Source organism: Nelusetta ayraudi, unplaced genomic scaffold (genome assembly GCF_046127955.1).
Source record: "Nelusetta ayraudi isolate G7.1 ecotype Tasmania unplaced genomic scaffold, CSIRO-AGI_Nayr_v1 ptg000042l, whole genome shotgun sequence".
NCBI classification, from domain to species: Eukaryota; Metazoa; Chordata; class Actinopteri; order Tetraodontiformes; family Monacanthidae; genus Nelusetta; species Nelusetta ayraudi.
The window spans coordinates 1,421,139-1,445,747 of NW_027466092.1; the positions used below are offsets into that span (position 1 = coordinate 1,421,139).

The 24,609-nt window shown below is 45.4% G+C and overlaps 3 protein-coding genes and 1 non-coding gene across 7 annotated transcripts; 1 reads left to right on the forward strand and 3 right to left on the reverse strand.

Moving 5' to 3' along the window:
- Positions 1 to 117: 117 nt before the first annotated feature.
- eef2k (eukaryotic elongation factor 2 kinase) lies at positions 118 to 14,112 on the reverse strand. Of its 4 annotated transcripts, XM_076033526.1 has the most exons (19): positions 13,585 to 14,111; positions 12,923 to 13,191; positions 12,401 to 12,460; positions 11,401 to 11,501; positions 8,115 to 8,175; positions 7,978 to 8,015; positions 7,345 to 7,516; positions 6,476 to 6,625; positions 5,389 to 5,521; positions 5,179 to 5,306; positions 4,433 to 4,628; positions 4,275 to 4,339; positions 3,882 to 3,959; positions 3,466 to 3,522; positions 2,688 to 2,819; positions 1,979 to 2,167; positions 1,602 to 1,726; positions 1,340 to 1,518; positions 118 to 762 (listed from the first exon to the last, which is right to left on the reverse strand). In XM_076033526.1, the coding sequence occupies exons 2-19, from the start codon at positions 13,181 to 13,183 to the stop codon at positions 650 to 652; spliced, it is 2,238 nt and encodes a 745-aa protein (XP_075889641.1). In that variant the 5' UTR covers positions 13,184 to 13,191; positions 13,585 to 14,111; the 3' UTR covers positions 118 to 649. The 4 variants fall into 4 exon arrangements, with proteins under 4 accessions (XP_075889641.1, XP_075889643.1, XP_075889642.1 ...); XM_076033528.1 differs by lacking the exon at positions 12,401 to 12,460; XM_076033527.1 differs by lacking the exon at positions 3,466 to 3,522.
- A 243-nt stretch (positions 14,113 to 14,355) lies between these two features.
- On the forward strand, positions 14,356 to 14,437 carry trnal-uag (transfer RNA leucine (anticodon UAG)). The gene has a single exon. It is a non-coding gene; the product is annotated as a tRNA-Leu (tRNA).
- Positions 14,438 to 14,678: 241 nt separating this feature from the next.
- LOC142893209 (uncharacterized) lies at positions 14,679 to 17,226 on the reverse strand. The gene is made up of 7 exons (XM_076033560.1): positions 16,889 to 17,226; positions 16,443 to 16,526; positions 16,251 to 16,339; positions 15,777 to 15,962; positions 15,536 to 15,673; positions 15,257 to 15,449; positions 14,679 to 15,173 (listed from the first exon to the last, which is right to left on the reverse strand). Exons 1-7 carry the CDS (start codon positions 17,172 to 17,174, stop codon positions 14,866 to 14,868), a joined length of 1,284 nt encoding a protein of 427 aa, XP_075889675.1. The 5' UTR covers positions 17,175 to 17,226; the 3' UTR covers positions 14,679 to 14,865.
- Positions 17,227 to 17,650: 424 nt separating this feature from the next.
- Positions 17,651 to 21,678, reverse strand: LOC142893211 (uncharacterized). The gene is made up of 7 exons (XM_076033564.1): positions 21,442 to 21,678; positions 19,777 to 19,860; positions 19,603 to 19,691; positions 19,324 to 19,509; positions 18,730 to 18,867; positions 18,360 to 18,549; positions 17,651 to 18,280 (listed from the first exon to the last, which is right to left on the reverse strand). Exons 1-7 carry the CDS (start codon positions 21,656 to 21,658, stop codon positions 17,955 to 17,957), a joined length of 1,230 nt encoding a protein of 409 aa, XP_075889679.1. The 5' UTR covers positions 21,659 to 21,678; the 3' UTR covers positions 17,651 to 17,954.
- Positions 21,679 to 24,609: the final 2,931 nt, after the last annotated feature.

Genomic DNA, 24,609 nt, shown 5'->3' on the forward strand with positions numbered 1-24,609 from the left:
ACATCCCACCCTAAATTTTGATGAACTAATGATCAAAATGACCTTAAACACAGCTTGCACAGCACTTAAGAAACTAAAAATAAATAAATGAATAATGACAAGAACACAAGAACAAAATAAAAGACAGGTAAACTTTATTTTACAGTCCAAAACTCCACTCTCTTATTTTTGAAAAATGAACCTGGCACACCCAACGGAAACTAGCTTATTTTTTCTTTTTTTTCTAAAATCCATTGGATTTATCTTTTGTATCCAAGATCTCAGATCTGAAATCTCAGCTGCCATGCAAGGTTCATTTCATACTTTTGCTGCCAAAATAAGTGTGTCACAGTTTTTGCCCTGTTTATTTCTTTTGAACGGTTTTTGCAGACAATCATGCAGCTTGAACAGGGCGCCCGAGTTAAGGATTGTGCATGAGAAAGCTCAGTAAAGCAGGGGAAAGAAAAGCAGAAACATGGAAACCCATTTGCACACATGCATGCACACCCACGCATGCACGCAAACACACACACACACATACACACAGAAAGCACCATTAGCTTTTTGATAAAAATAAAACGTTATGTAAACTGTGAACACTAGATTCAGTTACAATCAGCTCGGATGTTCATTGATTAAAGCTCTGTGATTAAAACCATCAGATCCAGAGTTACTCCTCCTCCATCAAGGCCCAGGCTTCCTCAGCCTTCATGTAGTACTGGTTGGCCAGTCGGCCCTTCATGGCCTCCATGGCAGCTTCTGCTGCCTCTGTAAACAGATCACCTGCAGAGAGAGGAGGGTGGGAGAGGGGGGTCAGAGACATCACCAATGATTTTTAAGAACTATAACAAAAAAAAAAGAAAGAAAGAAAAAAGAAGAAATCGGATCTGTGGCAATATTTGATGATTCCATTCATATTTATTGAGGCCCAGGAGCAACTTTTGCCTTTGGCCAAACGACACAAGGTGAAACAGATGCACCACAGCTACCATGTTATCAAGCATTCCTCTTTTGAATGAACAAAAGATGAATTTTATTTCCATCGAGGACCACACGTTACATTGTTTGACCAGGAAATATTCCGAATGGATTAATCCCAAGGGGAAAATTCCTAGTTGTTCGAGTAAGTTCTTTTCTCCAATAGTTTAACCTAATTTGGGACTTATTGATAACTGATATTTTAATAGAAATGAACAAACTGCTCTGTTTTAAACAGCTTCTGGTGTCACCTTTATAGGAATAGACTTTAAGAAATCTGTTATCCACTATCATGGATCGCTCCCAGGATCCACTGTAATTTTACAAACACACAATAAAAACCGGCTAGTATTAAAATTGCAAAGATTATTGCATCACAGACCTGCCCTTTGCGGGTTGGCGGCCAGGTTGAAGCCTCCAGATTGAAACATCTCGGCCTCTCTGGCCAGCAGCAGATGCCGAGGCTCGTCCTGAATGCCGTCAAACTCGCCCCCTTCGTCGTAGTCGGTCATGTTGAGGACGCAGTCGTACCAGTGGACGGCCTCCTCCCAGTCCCGCTTCCTGCGCCGTCAAAAGTAATTTATTTCAGACCTGACTGGCCTACGCTTGAAGCCCTAAACTGACTCGGCACCATCTCCACTGACCTGTCAGCTGAGAGGTCGACACCGGTATCGAAGGCTTTGGCCATGGTGATCATGGATGACCTGTCTCCAGCCTCGGCGGCCCGCAGCAGGAGCTTGAATCCTTTCATCTTGTTTCCTGCGTTTTCCTGCCAAACGCCAAACACTGATTGATTGTTCTTTTAATGACCACGCAGCCAGGCTGGTGGAACTTGTTCCCAGTACAGCACCTTGGTGCAGGTTCCAACATTAAACATACATACAGAAGAAGAGGAGGAAATGTATAGGGGCCACGCATGTTTATCTTCAGTGTTTTTGTTGGAACAAAACTGCACCCCAGGGGCCATGTGTGTGTGTGTGTGTGTGTGTGTGTGTGTGTGTGTGTGTGTGTGCGTGCCTACCTCCACGGTCATGTCTGGCAGGATGTGGTGAGGTAACTGCAGGTAGCACTGTCCCACAGCCACGATGGCCTCCAGCTCTCCGCACAGTGCTGCCCTCTCCAGGTGGAAGAAGGCCGAGTCCTGGTCCCACGGCTCGTCCCTCTCACAGAAACGGCCCGCCTCGTGGTACCGCACCATCGCCAGGTGGACCTGAAGGAAGAGCCACAATAAGGTCACCATGAGGGAACCACCAATGTCTTTCCATACATCACATGTGTTACACAGCAGTTCTGCAGCTCTGACCACCAAGCATCAGGCCACCAGTGAACACCACTTTGTCCACTGTCTCGTCTGCTCTTTCTAACTGATGTGCAGCTGCTTCTTGAACCATAACCAAATCAACTGAACTGACAGGTCTTTTATGAGGCAGGTAGGAAACTGAGCTCGAAATCTTGAACTGATAATATCACAGACTGTTGAATCCATGTCCCACTGTGCAGAGGACTTCCCTCCAAGTGACCTCCGTGAAAATCCTAGACATGCTTCGGAAAATCTTGCCTCCATCAACACAGCGGTGAGGAAAGAACTGGGAGAATTATTTTTCTATTTTTGGGTGAACTACGCCTTTAAGCGAAAAGCTAACAAAGTGCAGCAAATCTGTCTGGGTGGCACTAAAATGCAAATCACTTTACAGTCTACACTGTTTCACTGAGCTGCTGCAGAATTTCACCTTGCCGAGGATGGACTGTCCGATTTTCTTCTGCAGCAGGGCCTCAAGCCGCTCCACCTCCGTGGCCACGCAGGACGGCCGGTGCACGTGAGAACGAGAAGAATGGAAAAAGTTCCACTTCTCCTCTGTCACCTGAGGAACACAGATTTAAAAAAAGAAAAAAGAAGAAGAAACAGTTCAGGACCAGGAGGGGGCGTGGTCCCGAGAGCCTGCCAATCAGAAACTGAGGGAAATGATTGGCAGGCAGAGGTGAGGAATCACACACACAAAAGGAGATGAGAGTTAGTTATAAAATTGGGAGTCGGGGGGGCGACAAACAGCGGTAGATGGTGTTTCAGTTCCAATCAGAAATCTCTCGACATGTCGGATTCCATCGGGCATTTTCAGCCACTGAAACAGTGAACCAGCGTGAAGATTTGTGGCAGCAGCAGCTCACAGCTGGAGCCCAGAGACACGCTGACGCTGATCCAGCTGGTTTCCAACCATCAGCGCCACCATGCAAATAATACACCGATCGGCTGTCAGGACTGTTTAAATTTAAGGCTGCAGAGACTCTTGGAGGAGGAGCGACCATCTTCCTCTAGTGGAAGGGGAGGGGATAGAGGGCATCACACTGTGAGGCAAAAATAAAATTAAAAAAAGAACAGAAAAGAAGTAAAACTAGAAGGTGGAGTGAGATTAAGGTGAGGATGACGGTCAGGATGAAGATGAGGAGGGTTATGGCCAGCAGGGGGTCGCTGACTCTGACACACTGTTGGGATTCCCTACGTTTGTTTACCCGTCTCACACTGTCGTCATCCGACTCAGAGTAGTGTCTCTGGCAGCGCTGCTGGGCCTACATGGCGACACAACATGCACAGCACAGTCAGTCAGAGGAGTTCAACAAGGTCTGCTGCACACCGAGGAGGAGGAGGAGGAGGAAGAGGAGGGAAATATCGACAGAGCGACGGCTGCTGAGAGGCAGCATCATCATCATCAGCAGGCATCAGCAGCAGCAGCAGCAGCCAGAGAGTCCAGCAAGTCATTTACAAAAAAATATCCTTTGCACTTAAAGCAGTCATTTTTTTTTACAATATATGCATCATTTATCTGCTAGTTTAAAGACGGACATGTGAGTGTATTCTGAAAAACATTAATTTCTATTTTTTTTCTTCTAAAAGCAGAGTCAAGTGAAGGCGAGGAATATATCTTTACCCCGTCCACGTGGTCGTTGGGGTCGCTCTCGCTCCTCCTCTCACTGGGGTAGCCGCTGTCACCGCCATTTTCGCCGTCCTGCGAGGAAGACAACAGCATTGACATGCGATTGGCAAGATGCAAACTGGTTCTGGCAGGAAGGCGGAACACTGCAGTGCACCGCAAGCTCTGACCTCCTCTGCGGAGGTCAGAGGTTGGAAAGGCGTGTGTGACTCAATCTTCTCTGCCAATGAGCATCCGATAATGGCTCACTTTTAAGTATTTTTTTTACACCAGTATATGTACTTTTACTGAAGTACAGAATGTGAATACTTTTGCCACCTCTGCCTGTAACCTTGACGCTGCCTGCTGAAGATATAAACTCAGTGATCGGCAGTGAAGGTGGATTCTCACCTGGTGCTCGCCGCTGCTGTTACTGTGAGTTCGTTCCGGCTCGTGACTCCCAGTCCAAGTCGTGCCTGTGCAACGTAAAGACACCACACGCATTTAGTGAAGATGCGGCGCACTCGTCCGCACACGACGTGACGTGATAAATGTGCTCAGGCAGCTACCGATGCGGGCGGGCGGCGAGCAGGGCATGGTGAGCGGCGAGCACGGCACAGAGTCCACGTCGCTCATGTTCTCGTCGGCCGACGACGTCTCCGACAGGCGGGACAGCAGCGGAGGAGCTCGGCTGCTCGACAAGGTCCGGACCCGAGGGGAACCGCAGGGCTCCTCGCAGCCCCTCAGCACCGTCTGGGCGGATTTCTGCAGCAGGGTCAGGATCCACGATGGGTTAAAGGGCCGCAGTGGAGGTAATGTACAGTAATATTCCTCTATAATTCTATGTATGACTTCATTTGATAGTGGTCAGGAAAACAGCATTTTTTTAATTTTGTATTTCCTTTTTTTCCAAAGTTTGCCAGAGCAAATTCCCTCAAGAGTTCTATCTATCTATCTATCTATCTATCTATTTATCTATCCATCCATCTATCGTGCTGCTGCTGCACAGCCCAACAAATCATAATGCAAAAGTTGGTAACAAGTGGGGAGGAGAAAAACAGAAGGAATTTTTTGTTGTTGATGAGGACTGATTTATGCTGCAGCCATGGTCACACAACTGCGTGTCAACAGGAATCAGAGTGGAAGACTCATTTTTTTTTTTTTTTTTTAGAGTAAATTAAATAAATATCAGTTGGCATGTTATGAGAAAATCCCTTATTACTGCTAATCATGGATCTGAGCTGAAGAGCCAAAGTTGCAGTTATCCATGATGCAACTGTAGTTTGGTGCTGGATTAAATGTTATGTCAAATTACCAGCAGTTTATTGGTGCAGTCCAGCTGAGACCTCTCCACAGGCGAGAGGTCAAAGGGCGTCAGGCCCATGACTTTGCAGATCCTGTTGCACAGGTGGGAGTGGAAGTAGAGGGCCATGCCTCGGACACCTGCAACACAAGCCAGACTGCAGTCATCCGATCTGGCCACATGGGGCGCCAGAGAGCAGGGCTGCCGGCACAGGGTTCGTACCCAGGTTCCCGTCACCGAAGTCGGTGCCCTTCTCCGTGTGGATCTGAGGGTCGGTGTAGAGGTCGCCCACCCCCTGGATGTCCACCACGATCAGCTGGTGTCCCGAGCGCTCGAAGGTGAAGTGACTGAAGGCCTGACGGACAACAAAGGTTAAACAGTAAACCAGTGGTTATCAAACAAAGCACCTGAGAAATGTTTTTTTTTTTTTTTTGCAGTCTTGATTTTCACCCTCCACAACAGATATTTAAGACATATTTTCCTATTCCATCGAACTTTAACTCTGCACATTCCTTCGTACTATAACTACTCTAACTACTCTTTTTTTTTTTTTAAATGAAGAGATATTGGAAATTTAAAAAGATAATGAACTAATTCCACGTCATCCAAATATATTAATTCAAAGTAACCATGCATCTTCATAAAAATAAAGTGCACACTCAATAAATAACATATCCAAATTTGTCACACAAACATGCATTGCATTGCATCTTAAAACAATTCAATGTCTAAAATAATATTAACATACATTTTTAAGTTGCACAAAAAATGTATAATCATTGTCTGATTTGTCTGACTTCATGGGACCACTGGCCACTTTGAGACCCCCTGCAAGTGCTGCACCACTTCTCCATCAAAGACAGTGAGTGAGTGAGTGAGTGAGTGAGTGAGTGAGTGAGTGAGTGAGTGTCTGCTCACTGATTTTAACATCTACTGACTCATGTGGACCTTGTCTCTTTCATCAACAATGTTACCGTGACTAAAATAAACAACAAACAGTGTCAAGCGGTGATGACCTATAAATCCTGAATCAATCCTGGTTTTGGTTCTTGGCTCTCATCATCCTGCTGTGTTTCTTTTTTTTTTTTTTTTTTTTTTACCACCATCAGCTCAATGATTCACTCTGTTAAAGCCTCAGCACTTCTTTTTTTTATGACCATGACATGTTGGCTGTCATTTATGACTTTTGGCTGTATAATGTGAGAATGTGATCGTCAGCTGACCTCATTCCTCTGCACTAAAGTGATTCTTGTCTGGACTGATAAGCTTAAAGAGAGAACAATAATAAATTAATATAAACCACGCCCACCTGCGGAGTGAGCCGGATGTTGTCATCCCTCACAAAGCCGGAGTTGGAGTTGTACTTGATGTACTTGCCCTCGATGTAGTGCTCCAGGTGGAAGAGAGGCTTGTTGGGCCTGTCGCTCATCTCCACCACGCACATCTGCATGATGTCCACCTGAGAGAGAGTGAGACACACACACACACACACACACACACACACACACACACACACACACACACACACACACACACACACACACACACACACACACACACACACACACACACAGTTCACTAGATGACCATCAATGTCAATATTTACATCAGGCTCCATGCCTTAATAAGGGAAGCAAACATTCAGTGTTTTTATTTTGATAACAATATTGAAAAAATAACAATAAATGGATAATGAACTGAACTGCAGCATTGGGCTGCAAATAAAAAATGAGCATTTCACTCAACCATTAACAGTATTTTTTAAATGTATTTATTTATTTTTAAAATATTTTTATCCCACTTTGTACTGACACCTTACCGGCCGCGTATTTCTATATTTCTTAAAGGCCTGGTAAGTCCGCCTTACAGCCATCTGGTGGCTGTGCAGCAAAACTGCAAACAGAATAGGACCTGTTTACCATGTGTAGCATTACGGCTGAGGTCACATGGTCGGTTGACCCGGCAGAAAGCAAGCAACTTTAGCAACACAGCAAACATTCTCATCCCGAGACCAAATTACACGACTGACGGTTCACCTTGAGCCTGATCTGTTTACTGGTGATTTCTGATGATTCACTTACTGCGACCAATAATCATGACTGGCAATACTGCCACAATATACCGGCCCTACATGTGAACATAAATGCTAATCAACAGCTGAAAACAGGCCTGTTCTACCTGTTTGGGAGGCCGGTGCCTGTTGTACTCCTCTCCCCACAGTTTGGCTTCCATCTGCAGCCGGACGTCCTCAAAGTAAACATTTCTGTCCACCGGCTCCATGTAGCGCTTGGCCACATAGTTGCTGGCCGACTTCCAGTTGCTGCTGTTTGAGAAATTCGACAACTTTTTCCTGGTGGGGAGAAACAAGAAGTGGTCAGCAGTCTGGTTGTATTTACATTTTTCTTGATAAACCACAGCCGGAAAAAGAAGAAATGAAGCGGCGAAACAATGTAAACAAGCTTTCAGAGGGGACAAAGATTATTCTTGATAGAAAACAGCTTGTTTGTGCTTGAACGGGCTGTCAGGGCAGAGATCTGCTGCAGCTCTGAAAAAACAAAACAAAAAAAAAAACAGCCAACAGCGATGGATGTTGCACATAGCTGAGGACTTAACAACAACAATTCAACTATTGTCCTCCTGCTCTTTCATTCTGCATCACCACACTAGGCTACATTCTGTTTCCCAAAACCCCAAACATCCAGGGACAAAAAAGGCAAAAAAGAAAAATCCAAAATAAACCACGTGAGGCATCATACAGTGTTAAAAAAGAGCTGACAAAAAAGCAAAACAGGCCTTGGAAGCTTGACTTACGTTCTGAAACACTCCCTCATGGCGCCTTTACCAAATGGCTGCAGGATGAGAAGACAGACAGACAAGACGTTAAAGTCTGCCAGACAAGACGCTCACACGAAGGCGGAACCAGTCAGGAGAGACACAAGCCTCCTCACCTGGGTGCCCATCTTGATGTGGACCTGGTCATGAGCCCACTCCCCACTGATGGCGTTGTACCTGCAGAGTCACACAAAGTGGAGCTACAGTGAAAAAAACAAAACAAAATAACATACAACCTCCAGTAGTTTCATCAAACAGATCTACCTGTTCACACTAGCCGGACCTGTTGACAGAAAACTACTGATCAAGTCCTTCGTTCGATGGCTTGATCAGTTCTTTCCTGTCAACAGACCCACAACAGGTACTTCTGTTTTAGGAGACAACTGCGGTAAATCTCCTGACACACGGTGGTTCTACGAACCCATCGTTGGGTTTTTTTTCCGAGCAGAGCAGCATGTGAGACTTTTCACCAAGGGCTTCGACCTCAAGCTGACCTTCGGAGGTCATAGGTCAGGACGTCATTCTCAGCTGCTATGTCACAAATTGACGGCCCTGTCGACAACAGACAAGAGACTCTTCCATCTCTGAGGGGTTCAAATGCGCCACTCTGGTCACCAAGAATCACTTGACAACAACAACCACAACAACTGTGGAGTGGAGTTAAATGAAGTTAACTTAACTTCTGCATATCATCTACATTACATAATATATGTAGATATATACATGCAGAGATACATACATATTATTTAGCATATTATGAGCCCAGATTGTTCTTATATCCAGTTGCTTGCCGTCATTTTTATATTCAGTTTTAAATTGCATCCATCTTAATCCAGACGAGAGCAGAGTGAGGATGAGAGTTACAAATTTCTGTCCCTGCCGAGCTGCTCGAGGAGGAACTTCCTGATGCTGGTCCAGTTATCAGGCCAGCTGTTTTATCAGCTATTTTCCTCAGAGCATCAGACCCAAAACGGTTCACCTTGAGCCAAAGATCTGGAAGCCTTCCTTCCTACCCAAGATAAAGGCATGTCATCCCAGCTAATTCACCTCCTAAACAACAATAAAGTGCCTCCCCTTCACTTTTGGGAGTTTTTCCACAGCACAGACTGAAGCAGCTCTTGTTGAGGCCACAGATGCAGCAGACAGACGTGACAACTTGATTTTAGGCCTTTTAAATTGAAGTGTTGCATTTTAAAGAGGCCATATGATCAAAAACGGACTTTTCCCTATATCTTTAATATGTAATCATTTTGTGTTACTGGCAGGCCAATTAATTGGATTTTATGACCAAACAAAACTTCCTTATTATTGGAAATAAACAAATTAATTCACTCCGGAAATGGTCCAAACAGGGCCCCTTTAAGTCTGTCAGCAATGGCGTCCTTCTAACCCTCCTGCTGATAAGGGCTGAACATCAAGAACTTGGCTGAGTTTATACGACGCTCATCCTTCCTGATTAAACCAACTCAGCCTCCAAAAACCAGCCATGTCCCGGAAGGCTTCTCCTTTTTATAAGTGGCTCCTCGGCCAGGTCATCTACTGCCACAATCTGCTTTATCACTTTTATTCCAGTGATAAGAAGCCGTGTTTAGCTTTCAAGTCCTTGGTTTGCACAGGCAGCCTTGCTTGACGTTAATCCTGCCCTTTCAACAACAAATCATGGAAGTCCAAAAACCTCCAGAAATTCAGTTTCAATCAGCTTTGCATGAAGGCACGGTTAATATTGGATGCCAGCCTCGGTTTTGGCACCTGAATTGGGAGTTTTGCCAGGTTGTATGCTTAGCAGCAAATGCTCATTTGTAAAATCAGGTTATTTTGCTAATAAGTGAAAAGAAACACATTTGTTTTCTATTGCTTTTATCGACTCACTATCAGCCAGGCCTCCTCACAAGCGCCTCCAGTTTAATTTCATTTTCTTCCTGACCTTCAAGACTTTGACTGTCTGTGCTTCTGGTTACATTTCCGGCCTAGTGAACTGGTTTGTGACCCCCACGACCCTGAAGGTCATTAGATGAAGTCCAGTTGGTCCCTGCTGGGTGACAATGTGAAACACAGGTGGCTACTCTCTGAACTCTCTACCCACTGAGGTCAGACACACTGTTGGTCTGAAACTTCTTTATAATCAGGCGCTAAAGTTTTTTCCTAGTTTAAGCATTTGGAAATGTCTGACATGTTTTCACCTCTTTATTTATATATAAATATAATTTTGTTGTTGTTTTTACTGTGTAACATTTTATTGCTGCACAGCATCGTTATTATGAAGTCTCTGCTCCCGTGCTGTTATTATTTTTTTGATCTTTCTTACTTATACGTCTTATTGTTTTCTGCATTTCTTCCACATTTGTATCCCGACACTTGAAAAATGTCCCGCAAGAAAAAGTTTAAACTTGCTCTAGTTCTATCCTCTCCTGACATGTATCTGCTGTGGCTACTTTAGGAGATAAAGCTGCACAAATAAGCACATCAAACAAACATGAGTTTCCCGGACACTGATAAACAGAGTAGTAAGGAAGGAGTTTTCCAAAAGCTCCTGTTTCACTGACCTAAAATTCTGTTTGCACATGGATTAAACAAAAAAAAAAAACAAGCAGCCAAGAAATAGTTGTGTATATGAAAATATTGACAGAGATGTGGACAAAGCCTGAACGGTAATTTTCAACAAATAAATTATAAATAAAAAAAATAGCCTGTTTGAGCTGCACTGTGTCTGATTCACAGAGTCTGTTTTGTTTGGCTGGGGTGAGGGTCTCCTCAGTTTTCAATTAATGAACAGCGAGGAGGTCGAGGGTGCAGCCGGTAGCTGAAACCTGAGCTCGGCCACAGCATCAGCGCCGCCTCCCTCCTCATCCCAGAACTGTACTCTATTCTTGGCCAGTGCAAAGAGAAACAGAGCGCTGTGACATTCATTCCATAAAGTTCAGGGGACACTACGGCTGCAGTGGGGAGGTGAGGTGGGGTAATGGGGGGCGAGGTTACATGTTGGTTAAAATTAGCGCACCGTGAGGGAGCAGCGGGGCAAAATCGCAGCTCTTGACGGCCCCGCCCAGTGCGCCTGCCATGTTATGTAACAGGCCGACACAAAGCAGAGGAATTCCGACTTTTTCCCTCCTCGCTCGGCCAGACCCCTTTCAGCTCACGTCGGCAGAGAGTGTAAGGACTGATTTATGTCCCGCTGAGAGCGTGAGACAAAAAAAAAAGGGCTCCATCTGCTCAATGAGGCAGTGGAAAGGATTGTAAACAGTTAAAATGAACTGTTTCCCACAGTCCACTGTCCAAGCTCTTGAGGTTTCCAAGTTGACTGCACAAGTATTTTTTCTCCTGTGGCACTCAAGACACCATACAGGAGTTGTGTCAGGAGAAACAGACGGAGTCACTCCCAGACTCCTCGGCGGCTGTCGGTACCTGTGGCGGGTGCAGCTCTCAGTCTTGATGTCCTCCAGGTGGAACTCGGCCCAGGGGTCCGGCATGGCTTTGGCCTTCTGGATGGCATGTTTCCACGCGTCCTGTCAGTCAAAGAGGCCAGAAGTGCTCACTTGTGAGCCCACCGTGTTTGTCATGACATGAGTAATAGCTGCAGTGAGTTTGCTTAACAAGCAGGTTTGCTGGAATTGATGGAAAGAAGGATGATACTAATTCAACACAAAAACAAACAAGTGGGATTGATTTGTGCGTTCATGCATGCGTGTGTGTGTGTTTGTCACAACACGACATGACTGAAAAGACAGGTTACACAGAAGAAGTCATGTAGACGGTTGGTCAGGTGGGACACACCAAAGTCAATGAAAGCACAGTTAAAGGACGGCATGCAGGAGAGCATGCAAGTAAATGAAAGGTTGGGAAAATAGAAAATTAATGGGAAAAAAAACATGGTTTGCTATTATTTGATGCAGGAATCCACCTAACCAGTGAATTGTTCATAAAAAACGAAACACATTGGTAATTTGGCCAAGTTTCTGACAACTTACAATAAACCTAAATCTGCTTTACAGCAGCAATGCCAACAATTTGCTGCAACCACCAAATGTGTGGTGGCCACGTGATGAGGAAATAACTCTCCCTCCCTCCAGGAACCATCAGTCATTGGTAATCCATACATGCTCCTGCAATCCAAACTCTGCTGTGCCATACAGTCTCCCCATCTGCACCAACGTCTACAGTGAAAGCACACATTTTGCATGTAACAGCAGCCAGTAAAGGCATTGTGGAAAAGAAGAGGAGTTAAGTGATATGAAAAGGAAACCTGCCGGAAATTAAAAAAAACAAAAAAAAAACAGAGGGGGGTGAAGGGAATTTGAGGGGGAGGAATGGGAGGAAGTGGGGTAGGAAGTGGAGGAGGAGGAGGTAGAGAAGCAAGAGGAAGGGCAGGAGGAGGAGACAGATTATAATTTGATCTGGAACATACCCGTGCCCTCTCAGACAAAACCTTGTAGGAGTGAGTCTCTGCCTCCGTGTCTGTTTCGCACTAAAATGGTGAAGAAGACGGAGGACTTTTCATCATCAAAAGCAAAGAAAGGCAAACAGAGACATCATTCCTTCAGACAACGGGCCATAATGACATCGATCCGGCTGATCTGGCTGCTAAACAACAGCAGCTCTGATCAGGAGTATTCTGAATGGAGGCCTTGTGTAGCGGTGTAACCATGAGGAGAGTCCAAGTTGTGTGTGTTTGCGTTGCATGTGTTTTCACATGAAGTTAGAGTGTTCAGCTACTTCCTGTTATCAAGTGGTATTACACAGGCAAGAGGTAGCTGACCAACACTGCACATGCACTTCACACACAGTGCGGAAGTACTCAGAGCAGAGCTCCTTATAAGGCAAACAGCTGTTCTCTCAGAAAAGTGCAGGGCTCCGCAAAATGCAGCATGACAATATTCCAAACATTCGCTGAGACTAGCTTTTCACACGGTGTGCGGCAATGGCCCACCTGATATGTGAAGCTGCTCTTGGGGAGGGAGTTGGACAGCTGGGGGTTGTTTACCAGGTTCTTCAGGTAGTGGCAGATGTCTTTGGCAGAGTTCTCGTCCAGGATGGGGCAGATGAAGTGTTGGTTGTCGTCATCATCGTCATCGCTGGCGTTGGCCTCGCTGAGGGAGGAGGTCCTCTGGATGGGAGCGCTGCTCTGCACCGCAGGTCTCTTGACGCTGCCCTCCAACTCCTCCATGCTGAACATCAGGTCATCCTCCATGACGCCTGCTGTTGTGTTGACAAGAGAAAAGTGCATGAGTTCATGCGCTGCTCGTTGCATAACCATCACTACTGTTTAAACATCGAGGACAACGACTCATGTGAGGTTTAACATCCCGAGATGCAATTTATTACTAACATGCAAAAACGGAATTCGTGTGTGTGTCTGCAAAACATGCGCAGTAAAGACTCACAAGAAAGTCACATGCATGCATGCATGCAGCCTATGTAGGTTTTCTAAAGTTTTAGCTGGTTAGTCGGGAGGGAAGGTGGAGTAGCTGCTGCTGCGGAGCGTCAGTTCTCTCACACCGCTGCTCTCTCACACTTCATTAACGAAACTGTCAATTTGACACTTGTCAAGTGTCAAACAAACAAAACAACCATCCAGCCATTCACACTCACCTTTAATTGTTCCAGCCTCGTTCCGTGCCTCGCTAAAAAACAAACAATGGGTTTTACACAACAGCGGGATTGTTAAAGCTCCTCCCCGGGCCGAAGCGGTTCGGTGCCGGTTCTCCAATGGATCCTCGAGGTCCGGAGGACGTGTCTGCCTGACACGGGAGCAGTTTCCTCGCCAGTTCGGTCCACCACTGCCACTCGAGCGTTCCGCACGTATCCCTCGGTTTCCTGATTGGCCCGTCTCTCTGCTGCGTTCCGGGAGATCGGAAAACTAAAGACACTACAAAAACACATCTACAACACTCGGGGTCAGTGTCTGTGGATATACACACTGCACACTGTGTTTTCTGATTAGGGCGACGTATCTCACGTAGCACTTGGTGTTAACGCGGTGTTAATTATATTGTCGGATATTGTTGAGCAAATAGGCGCCTACACGCGACGTACCATTGCGGAAGAGCAATTGAAAGCAGCACGTAGTGGTTGGTGGCTAGCTATAGCAGCATGCCTTTAGCTAACTAACTAGCTATGCTTGCAGCAGTGTGTAACAATGCGAGCGTTTAATGCAGACAAATGACCAGTTTCAACCCGTTTACAGCAACACTGTCAAGTTTTTTTTTTATTATTTGTTTTTATTTTCATTTCAAAAATAGATACAATTGACAGACCGCTGTAGCAACAAACAAGTAACTTTAATTACACCACAGAATACCGTGTGTAGTTGAGCACATATTGTAGATTTATAAAGCCATTGGTCTGGCATTGACACTATATGGTAGCGTGGCCGAGTGGTCTAAGGCGCTGGATTTAGGTTTCAGTCATTTCGATGGCGTGGGTTCGAATCCCACCGCTGCCAGTATCTTTTCTATTCCACCTAACTTCGTCCCTTATTAAATTATTTCTTCAACCTGGTTAGATATCAGACAGGTCACCTATCATGAGGTTCACACACGATATAATTCATTTCTCAGGGGGTTACGTTTTAATACAATGAATACTGCCATCTTGTTGCTGTGTAGTGCAACTGCAGCGTAGATTGAAAAACGTCAGAAACTTCTAATGCAGGTACAAAATACAAGCAGAAATAAATTAGCACATACGATTCAGAAAATTTATTGAGTTGGATCTGACTGGTTGACCAAACAGCTACTTATTACTGATCAGCTGTTATATGTCAAAATCAAATTTACAAATTCATATTCTTTAAAAAAATACTACTGTTGATTATTATGTGTGTACTGTTTTTGGCCATTTCTAGTAGGCAATCCTGTGACATAATAGGTTTCAGTGGGCCCTGGGATTTTCATCCAGGAACTGCGAAACAACAAACTGCATCTTCTGGATGACCAGCTGGGTATCTTCAGGGGATATCCCAAGATGCCACACGGCCCTCACAGAGTTTCCAAAATGTGGGTACATCAGAACTTGTATGCCTTGTCCGAGTGTGGCCTCCTCCCCCTCGTTGACCTTTGCCATGCGGCTGCAGAACTCTTTGGGGTTCAAACTGGGATTCCTTAGGTAGAAACGTAGAATGTTGGTCTCCACAGCAGCCAAGTCCAGCGCAAACAGATGTTTGTCACAGTCAAGCAGAGCTGGGGAGCGCGTTGAAAGAGGGTCAAATTTCAAAAATGATATTTTAATGGCAGATGGATTTTTGTGGAAACGCGGGACTCACCTTGAGCAAAAGTTCTGGCATTGTGATGATCCTCTTTCAGTCTTGCGGACATTTCCAGCAAAGCCATTTTTCCAGCCGCTGCTAAAATGCCAGCCTGCCTCATCCCACCACCCAGGGCTTTACGGCACCGCACCGCCTGGGATATGAAGTCACGTGGTCCGGCCAGCATTGTTCCAAAGGGCGCACCCAGTCCCTGTCACACACAGCACTGTAAACGCTCTGTGTTTAGACTGTAAGAAAACCACCGGGAACATGGTCACTTGTATCCTTCAGTCGCACCTTGGAGAGGCACACGCTGACTGTGTCTGTGTGCTGCAGGATGGTGGTTGGAGGAACTCCCAGGGCCACGGCGGCGTTCATCACCCGGGCCCCGTCCATGTGGACCGGCAGCCCGTGCCTGTCTGCTAAAGCTCGAACCTTGAAGGGGTCAATAACGTCCGAAAAAGATCAATGGCGGCCGGGTGAATTACATTTTTCTGTAGGAGAAAATGTTATGTGAAAGCTGCCATGGCGGGGTTACCTGCTGCAGGAAGGTGAGAGGCAGCACGCGCCCTCCCTGGATGTTGTGCGTGTTTTCCACGCATATGAGGCGTGAACGGGGATAGTGGGGGTCGGGGTAACCGTGGCGGATCTTTGTTTCAAACTGGTCCAAGTCAAATGTTCCATCAGGAAATGTGTTCACTGTGGTGGCATGGACACCGGCCAGCTGTGGTGTCAAACACACACACACACACACACACACACACACACACACACACACACACGCACGCACACACGCGCGTGCACACAAACATTAAAATCAATTTACTAAAACAATGTGAGGCATAATGCACTATTTTCTTGTCTTGAAATGCAAAATAACAGAATTAGAAGCATGCATTAATTACATATTACTTGTGGTTGCCGATAGATAGGAGGAGATTCATCTCAACATAAAAAATGAATCATTTGACAGATAGCTAGAAGGGCTGCAGGTGTCAGGTGGTGCGCTCACCTGTGCACACCCTCCTTGCTCATAAATGTGCATGTGGGACAGATCGCCCACTATGATCTCGTCACCCCGCTCCCTGCAGTGGGCCATCACTGCGTAATGACACGTCATCATGACATTCACAATGGGCAAGTTAATAAAAAAATAAAATAAATAATGATGAAGTTTTTATTGACCAACACAAAGCCAGCTCACCTGCGATGAGGTTACTCATGGTTCCAGATGGCACAAACAGAGCTGCCTCCATCTGAAACATGTCAGCTGCGATCTGTTGCAACTCTGCAAGGGAAATTAGTTTAGAATTTGACAAAACAACAAAAGGATTCAGGAATTGGAAGAAATGTGACAATGACTGTAGACTGTTATGCTTTGTGAGTGACAAGTGACACGTACATACTTTAAAGCAATAATCACAACAGTGTTTTGCACACACATACACACACACACACACACACACACACACACACACACACACACACACACACACACACACACAATCTTTGTTGTTGTTTTTTCATTAATATAAAGTCAGTATCAGCAATTATTATATACTTAAGGGCTTCTTTATCCGTGTAACAGCTTTTACATCAGGTGGATGACTGACTCTGAGCATCACCACAGATCATCGATTCGGCTCTGACCGTTGACACTCGGGTCTTCCCCCATCACGTCGTCCCCGACCTCGGCCTCCGCCATGGCGCGACGCATCTCCGGCCCGGGCTTGGTCACCGTGTCGCTGCGGAGGTCCACCACGCAGCTGCGGGCCGACCCAGCCGGCTCCAATTGAGGGGATCTCCCGGTGTTGTAGTAACCACGTACGGCGGTGGCCGCATGTCTGATGCGGAGCGGCGCCACGGATGGGACGAGGCGGCGGCTGAGAAGCTGCCGCAGAGCCCCACAGGAACCTGGCGACACCATGGCCGACATCCGCACGGCAGCGTTCGTGGCGAACTCTGAATCATGCTCGATTAATAAATAACAACAGTTTCTGGGGTTTTCTTTTTCGTGGAATTGTGTCGAATGGTAGTCTTTATCTGTCCACAGCGCCCACTACAGGACCGGAGGATGAGCAATCGCTGCCGTCGGAACTTCTCTGGCCGTTCACTCCAAATTCTGTCCTCCATCATCATACAATCAAAGAGGCGTTTTCCCAACCTTCGTCTGTTCAATGTTGGCGAGTCTGTGTGAACTGTAGTTTCGGTTTCCTGTTGTGAACTGGAGCGGCCAGACGTGGACCAGTCTGTCTGGCAGCAGCATCACCTTCCCTCCTCATTTTGATCACAACTTAGGTGATGTCATTATTCTGAGAAACTCAGTCACGTATCATGTCATTATTATCACAAGGTAAATGGCCTCTCAACTTGGTAATCAAATTGGGCCGAGGAACTCCCACATTGTTACACTTTATAACCTTCATTTTTATTTGCAATTTGATTAATGGTAAAACAATTTTATTTTACAACTTACAGTTTACATTCATGTATGCATTTCTGTGCCTCATATTTAATAGAATATCAACAATTTGATGGGTTTTTCATAGTTTCATAATTTGAGATACAGAAAACCTAAAAGTAAATGACAGTAGTTACTACGTTTTCAAGCCAAAGTTGCAACAGGTTCATCTTCTAAGATAGGTGTGATTTAATTAAAATCTACTCAAGTGTGAACTCATGAAATTTAATTAATAATCAACCATGCTATCTTTTCTTAATTTTGATAGGGTGGATCTGGTATATTTTTTCCCCCCCGAGTGTACTCAGAGGCTAGATACTGCATTTTCCTGATGGCCAGCTGAGTGTCTTCAGCTGACACATTGGGATACCACACAGCCCGAATGAAATTTCCCAAGTTGGACAACGTCAGAACTTGTATCCTCTGCCCCAGTGCAGCCTCCTCCCCCTCTTCCACCTGGGCCATGCGATGGCAGAGCTCGGCGACGCTCAAACAAGGATCCTTAGAATGAAAACGCACAATGTTTGTCTGCACAGACTCCATGTTCACAGCAAACAGAGGAGGATCGCACTCCAGCAGACCTGCCAGAGGCGGAGAAAGACGTTCACATCAGCCCCTTAGTACACTTTTTGTAAATGTTCTGAGGAATGCAATTCTCACCTTTGGCAAAGGTTCTGGCATTGTTATGGTCCTCTTGTAGTTGTCTGACGTTCCCTAGAGACAGTATCCCAGCAGCTGCCAGGAGGCCAACTTCTCGTATCCCACCACCCAGAGCTGTACGGCAGCGTGCTGCCTGCGCTATAAAGTCCCGTGGGCCAGCCAGGATCGCCCCCAGCGGAGCACCCAAAGCCTGTCACACCACAATGTTGAAAATAACACATTTTTTCTGGTAGTTCTTATGGGACTGTCCACTCTCTGTCTCTCTCTCTGTCTCTGCTGTCTCTCCCTGTGTGTGTGTGTGTGTGTGTGTGTGTGTGTGTGTGTGTGTGTGTGTGTGTGTGTGTGTGTGTGTGTGTGTGTGTCTCCCAACCTTGGAGAGGCTGAACGTGACGCTGTCTGTGTACTGCAGGATGGTGGCTGGACGAAGTCCCAGGGCCACGGCGGCGTTCATCAGCCGAGCTCCATCCATGTGGACCGACAGCCCGTGTCTGGCTGCTAAGGCTTGAACCTTGAAGATTTGGATTGTATGAGCAAACATCAAGGCATTTTTTTTCTTTCGGTGCACAGGTTAACTTTGAGCTGCTTAAATTAAGAAAAGCTAAGTTAAGTTATGAAATAATTAAGGTAGGATTGATTTGGTTATGTCAAGTTAAGTTAGAGCAAGTTAAGTTCAGTTACGATATGATAAGTTACGCTGAAAATATTAGCGTAGAAGATGCCTCTGCACATTTTTAATCATTTGTGTGGCGTCGTCCTCCTCCAAGTGATGTAGCATTACTGCTGAGACCGGCAAGTTTAGCAGACATTATTGAACATTGGTGTGTATGAATGGCTGGTGAACCTGCTGTTCACACTGAGCCAAATGAATGGGCAAGGCAGGGTGGGCAATATTTGTATGCTAACAAATATTTGTGACGCAGCTAAAACAAACAGATTCCAACCAACCATACACCCGACCACACACCTCCTTCAGGAACGTTAGCGGCAGCACACAACCTCCCACTATGTTATGCGTGTTCTCCAAACATATGAGGCGCGAGCGAGTGTAGCGAAGTTTCGGGTAACTGTGGCGGATCTTTGATTCCATCTCATCCAGATCAAATGTTCCATTCGGCAGGGTGTTCAAGGTGGTGGAGTGGACACCAGCCAGCTGTTCAGACAAATAAAAACACATGCACAAATAATTCAGAGTTGATGATGGCCTGGGTGTCTGTCTGTCTGGGTGTCAGGTGACCTCACTCACCTGGGCACTGCCTCCTTGCTCGTAGACGTGCATGTGGGACAGGTCACCCACAAGCATCTCATCACCCCGTCGGCTGCAGTGTGCCATCACTTTCTCAAATACATTTTTAAAAAATCTGAGGTAAATACAAAGTAGAAATACTGGATGTCCTTCAGCAAGTGAGCAAGACATTACCTGCCACAAGATTGCCCATTGTCGCTGAAGGAACAAACAGTGCGTCTTCCATCTGAAGCATGGCAGCTGCATGATCCTGCAACTCTGCAGACGTGATACATAGCACAATGTCACAGAAGGACTGAGGTGTAGCTGCATAAATGAGTCAATCACATCTCATTCAAACAGTTTTTTGCCTGTTCTGGCCAGCAGTACAACTTCTTGCTGGAACTGATGCCTTGTTACATGTTGTTACAAGCGTTGGGAAGTTTTGCCTCAAATATAACCCCTCACATTTTTACAAAAATTGTTTGCAACACAAAATCAGTCAAAAATAATGAGAGTCAGCCAAAATATGTGTACACACAATAGGAAAAGGAAAACTTTTGGCTAACAGACATTTATTTGTGCGGCGAACTACTTCTTGAGTATAACGTTTGCTACTATAACACTTGTAACACTTGTTGCTGCGAGGGTAATGACATCTGTTGGGAAAACATTGTACAACAGTACACAGTGTTATTGTACTGCAGTATGCAGCCTTCCAGCTAACCTATATCCTTAAGCCAAACACTCTTTTGCATGCGTTGTGTAGGTCTACCAGTCGGGTCAGGTAGAGAGTCTGAGTCAGAGGGTGAAATACCTAGAGAGATCATATTCTACCTCCAGTAATTACTATTATAAATGTAGAATGCAGGGGAAACAAGTCACTGGACTGGAGGCAACTAAGTCAGTAGCATTCCAGCTAAATTGGATCCTGTAGTTCCTGTAGTTCCTGTAGTTGCTGTAGTTCCTGAAGTTCCTGAAGTTCCTTTTGCATGCCTTGTTGGTCAACCAGAGTTCCAGAGGGTACAACACCTACGTTGTCCACTCACAGCTAATCATTTGATCTTTATCGTTTTTTGAGGCATAACCCTTTTCACAGTCTTTTATTAAAAAAAAAAAAAAAACAGAAAAGAAAAGAAAGGAAAGAAAAACGGAAACAAATGTCTAAACAACTCGCACAGTCTATCAATTCATCTTCAAAAAAAAAAAAAAAAAAAAGTCACGCCATAGGAAGTAGGACTGTGTTGCCGCCTTAAGGCGACCGAGTCAATATTGTCTTAGTCTGCGTCTGCGACATTATTTATCCATCCCATGCAGAAACTTTGATGAAAAGACGGAGTAGCATCCGGGAGCAAGTCAGCCATGTATCACAGGACCCTTCGTTCTCACTCACTCACTCACTCACTCACATTTAATGTTATTCAGCAGTTTGATATTTTTGCTTCCTGTTAAAATATCTTGGTTTGAATGAGGAGCTTTTTTCTTTCCTTTTCCTTCGTTGTTTGGTTTAGCTGTTAAGAAGATTACATCACTGAGTCTCAGCTGTGCTCGTTTTTTATTGCTTTATAAAAAATAAAAAATAAAGTCTCGGGAATAAGCGGGTACGGAAGATGAAAGGATGAAAAAACAAAAGTCCAGTTGAATTGCACCTTTGTTTGTTTTTTGTTCCATGCAGCAAGATTCGCTCAGTCCTGCCTTAAACTCTGATGTGACACCTTAAAACTGTGAGGAAATTAAAGTAAAAGCTGTTTGCTTGGCAGCCTACGTTTGTAAACAACACTCAGCTGCAGCTTGTGTGCGCAGCAGGCGGAAATCACAGCGTAAAATGACACCGTGTCGGACAGTCAGACTCTAACACACCTTTCATCGTCACCTTCTCCTCCACCATGTACCGCAGCATCTCCGCCGAGGCTTCATCCCTCGAATCTGTGCGCAGATCCACCACACGGGCGTTGGTTGCCTCGCGCACGGGCGGGGTGCACAGGGTGCGTCCGAGACTCGGTGCCCGCGCGGCTCGACGAGTCGCCGCCGGGACCAGCCTCCCCAAGATCCGGCAGGAGAAGTTTCTCAGGTGCATGATGGTCCTGTGCCTCCTTGCGACAGAGTGTGTCCAAATCCACTTTTGTTAACTTAATAGCGGAGATATGGTCGATGCGCAAGAAGCACGGTTCAAAGGGGTTGTCTTAAGTCTCCTCATTAACTGTGGGTGTGTTTTCGGCGTCACATGCAAAAAACAAACAAAACAATCACTTTGTCGTCCACCATTTCGCTAAGAGTCAGGTGCGCTTGCAACCTGGCGGATTGATGCCGCGTTTGCCAAGTATTAAACAAACTTCTTTCCAAGGAGCTGACGTGCTTCACTCTGGATGTTAACATCACCTCCTGTGTGTCTAGAACTATTGCTATTTTAACAACGTGGCGGGAAAATAACAACAGCGTCGATCTTAAAATTGCATAAAATCGCATAATAGCGTATAGGCTCATACACACTGAACGCGTCAAGCGCAGGGGGGGGGGCGTCAGCGCAGCCATTCATTGTGTATGTGCGACGTCGGCGCAAGAGCGCAACGTCGCGCAGAGAGCAGAGCGTCGCCTTGACGTCTTGACGCCCGATTTAAATGTTAAAACTTCTCTACATCGAACTGTGCCTGACAATACATGAACATAAAGTTGTTGTTTTTTCAAATATATTAGGGTCGGGACATTATCGCGTTGATTCGCATTTTATTTTACACTATAGAGTCTAGACAACACGGAACGCACTTTGCACGGGTTTTCGGCTAAATTGATAGCGAAGCACTGAGTAGCAAGCGGGAGGATGTTGTGTGCAAACGTTGGGACAACGAGATTTCGTTCCACCGCAGTTATTCAAGCCTCCGGTGCCACCTGAATGCAAAACACGTAGCACCTAGTACGAGCACCGGAGGTAACGAGAACGTCAGAGCGCCGAAACCAAGCAGAGTCGCCAACCAGATGCATATTTTTAAGTTAGTCTTGAGTCCAGACTAGTCTTGAGAAGTTTTAACACATATTTAACAACTGGTGCCGTGCTGTGCATCTGGGCACTTTTCCCCGGAGCCGGCTGCTCTCCTATTGGCCGCGCCTAGATGTCGTCACAGCGCGTTGACGCCCGATTTTTAAAAATGTTTTAAATCGGGCGTCAAGGCGTCAAACGCCACCCTTGCGCGACGCTCTGCTCTCTGCGCGACGTTGCACATACACAATGAATGGCTGCGCTGACGCCCCCCTGCGCTAGACGCGTTCAGTGTGCACCTTTAATGTGCTTCAGTTGTGGTGTGCGATGAAGAGGAAGTGTGGAGGAAGTGGAGCTTTCCCTTCATCACACTGCGGTCCAAGAAGATAATTATTTTAGATGTCTTTTTAAAAAAAAATTCTGCAAAGCACTTTGAATTACCACTTCACGTATGAAATGTATAAAAACTACGACTACTACTACTATTATTATTATTATTATTATTATTATTATTATTAATAATAATAATAATAATAATAATAATAATAATTATTATTATTATTATTATTATTATTATTATTATTATTAATGATAATAATAATAATAATAATAATAATAATAATAATAATTATTATTATTATTATTATTATTATTATTATTAATGATAATAATAATAATAATAATAATAATAATAATAATAATAATAATAATAATAATAATAATAATAATTTGTATGTTGCAAACAGCTTCCTTCCGCTCAGCGTTGACGCAGAAGCAGCAGCACGCACGAGACAGCGGTCCAAGTATAACTGCATAAACCGTGATTCTCCTCAAGGGGGCGGTATTACACCATCAAAGCTTAAAAGGGGCTCTATCTCACTGTTTCTTCTCTCCCCTCAGAAACTATCTTTGACAGATTTTTTTTTTTTTTTTTTTTTTTTTTTTTTTTAAGTATATAATAAAATCTTTGCGCTCAGTGGGCTTTTACAGTCCATAAGAACAAACACAACATTTAAACAGGTTCCATTTGTTTCATGGAGTTAATTCAGAGAAGTCACATTCTATATCCGTGCGCCTCATGTTCGCTTATATTTGTTTTGTTCACATTACCCCATGCCGAGTGTAATTACAGCATGTTGCAGTTGTTGCTGGTTGTGAAACCGCCTCACATTCTCCAGCGGTCAGGGGAGGTCGGGGATGGTTGTGAGGGTCATGGGGGTCACAGTCCTGCACGGCAAGATCTACCTGCCTGTCTGGCGTTGAGGAGGAAACATGTCCCGACTGTTTTTTTCCATCTCCGGCCTCCACTTCTTCTAACAACATCTACACGCTTCCATGGGTGTGTGTGCGTGTGTGTGTGTGTGTGTGTGTGTGTGTGTGTGTGTGTGTGTGTGTGTGTGTATGTGTTCATTTTGGGGGGAGAGGCAGCAGCACAGGAGGGAGAAGTTTTTACTCCAGCGGTCGGAGTCATTTACAGAACAACTTCCTGCACAGCACCTTCTCCCTCTCTCTCTGAGCCGCAGATGGCGTAACACACTCACAATCACAGGCCTCACACACACACTACACACACACACACACACACACACACACACACGGTAATGATCCCAGTGTGTGCAATCAGCTGAAGGCTGCACTGTAGTCAAAGGTTGATATTGCCGGTAACAGGCAGGTTTTACGAGCCATAACAAGTCGTCATTAAAAGTCATTTATAAACACCGGCGCCGTAAAAAGGGGCCGCAGTCTGTCCCCGAGGGCCCCTCAGCAGCCGCCAACAGCAGAGAGATAAAGATGAATGGCTGATAAGGAGCAGCTTCATTAGGATGCCTTTGATTTTTCCACTGGGCACGAGAGAACTGATGGGTCTGGACCCTGATCAGTCTGGACCACGTAGTCTGGACCTAGGACAGTCTGGACCCTGGTTAGTCCGGACCCTGGTAGATCTGGACCCTTCATCTGTTTGGACCCTGGTAGATCTGGACCCAGGTCAGTCTAGACCCTTCATCTGTTTGGACCCTGGTCAGTCTGGACCCTGGTAGATCTGGATCCAGGTC

What these genes read in the sequence shown, in the direction of transcription:
- eef2k (XM_076033526.1), bottom strand. Translation starts at nt 13,183, where the DNA reads ATGGAGGATGACCTGATGTTCAGCATGGAGGAGTTGGAGGGCAGCGTC. An exon ending in ACATCCGGCTCACTCCGCAG is followed by an intron (nt 5,522 to 6,475) that starts GTGGGCGTGGTT and finishes GTTGTCCGTCAG; the next exon opens with GCCTTCAGTCACTTCACCTT. An exon ending in GACAGTCCATCCTCGGCAAG is followed by an intron (nt 2,168 to 2,687) that starts GTGAAATTCTGC and finishes CTCTTCCTTCAG; the next exon opens with GTCCACCTGGCGATGGTGCG.
- LOC142893209 (XM_076033560.1), bottom strand. Translation starts at nt 17,174, where the DNA reads ATGTCGGCCATGGTGTCGCCAGGTTCCTGTGGGGCTCTGCGGCAGCTT. An exon ending in TCAGCGTGTGCCTCTCCAAG is followed by an intron (nt 15,450 to 15,535) that starts GTGCGACTGAAG and finishes TGTGTGTGACAG; the next exon opens with GGACTGGGTGCGCCCTTTGG. An exon ending in TGCCAGAACTTTTGCTCAAG is followed by an intron (nt 15,174 to 15,256) that starts GTGAGTCCCGCG and finishes CGCGCTCCCCAG; the next exon opens with CTCTGCTTGACTGTGACAAA.
- LOC142893211 (XM_076033564.1), bottom strand. Translation starts at nt 21,658, where the DNA reads ATGCACCTGAGAAACTTCTCCTGCCGGATCTTGGGGAGGCTGGTCCCG. An exon ending in AATGGGCAATCTTGTGGCAG is followed by an intron (nt 19,692 to 19,776) that starts GTAATGTCTTGC and finishes TATTTGAGAAAG; the next exon opens with TGATGGCACACTGCAGCCGA. An exon ending in AGCAAGGAGGCAGTGCCCAG is followed by an intron (nt 19,510 to 19,602) that starts GTGAGTGAGGTC and finishes TTGTCTGAACAG; the next exon opens with CTGGCTGGTGTCCACTCCAC.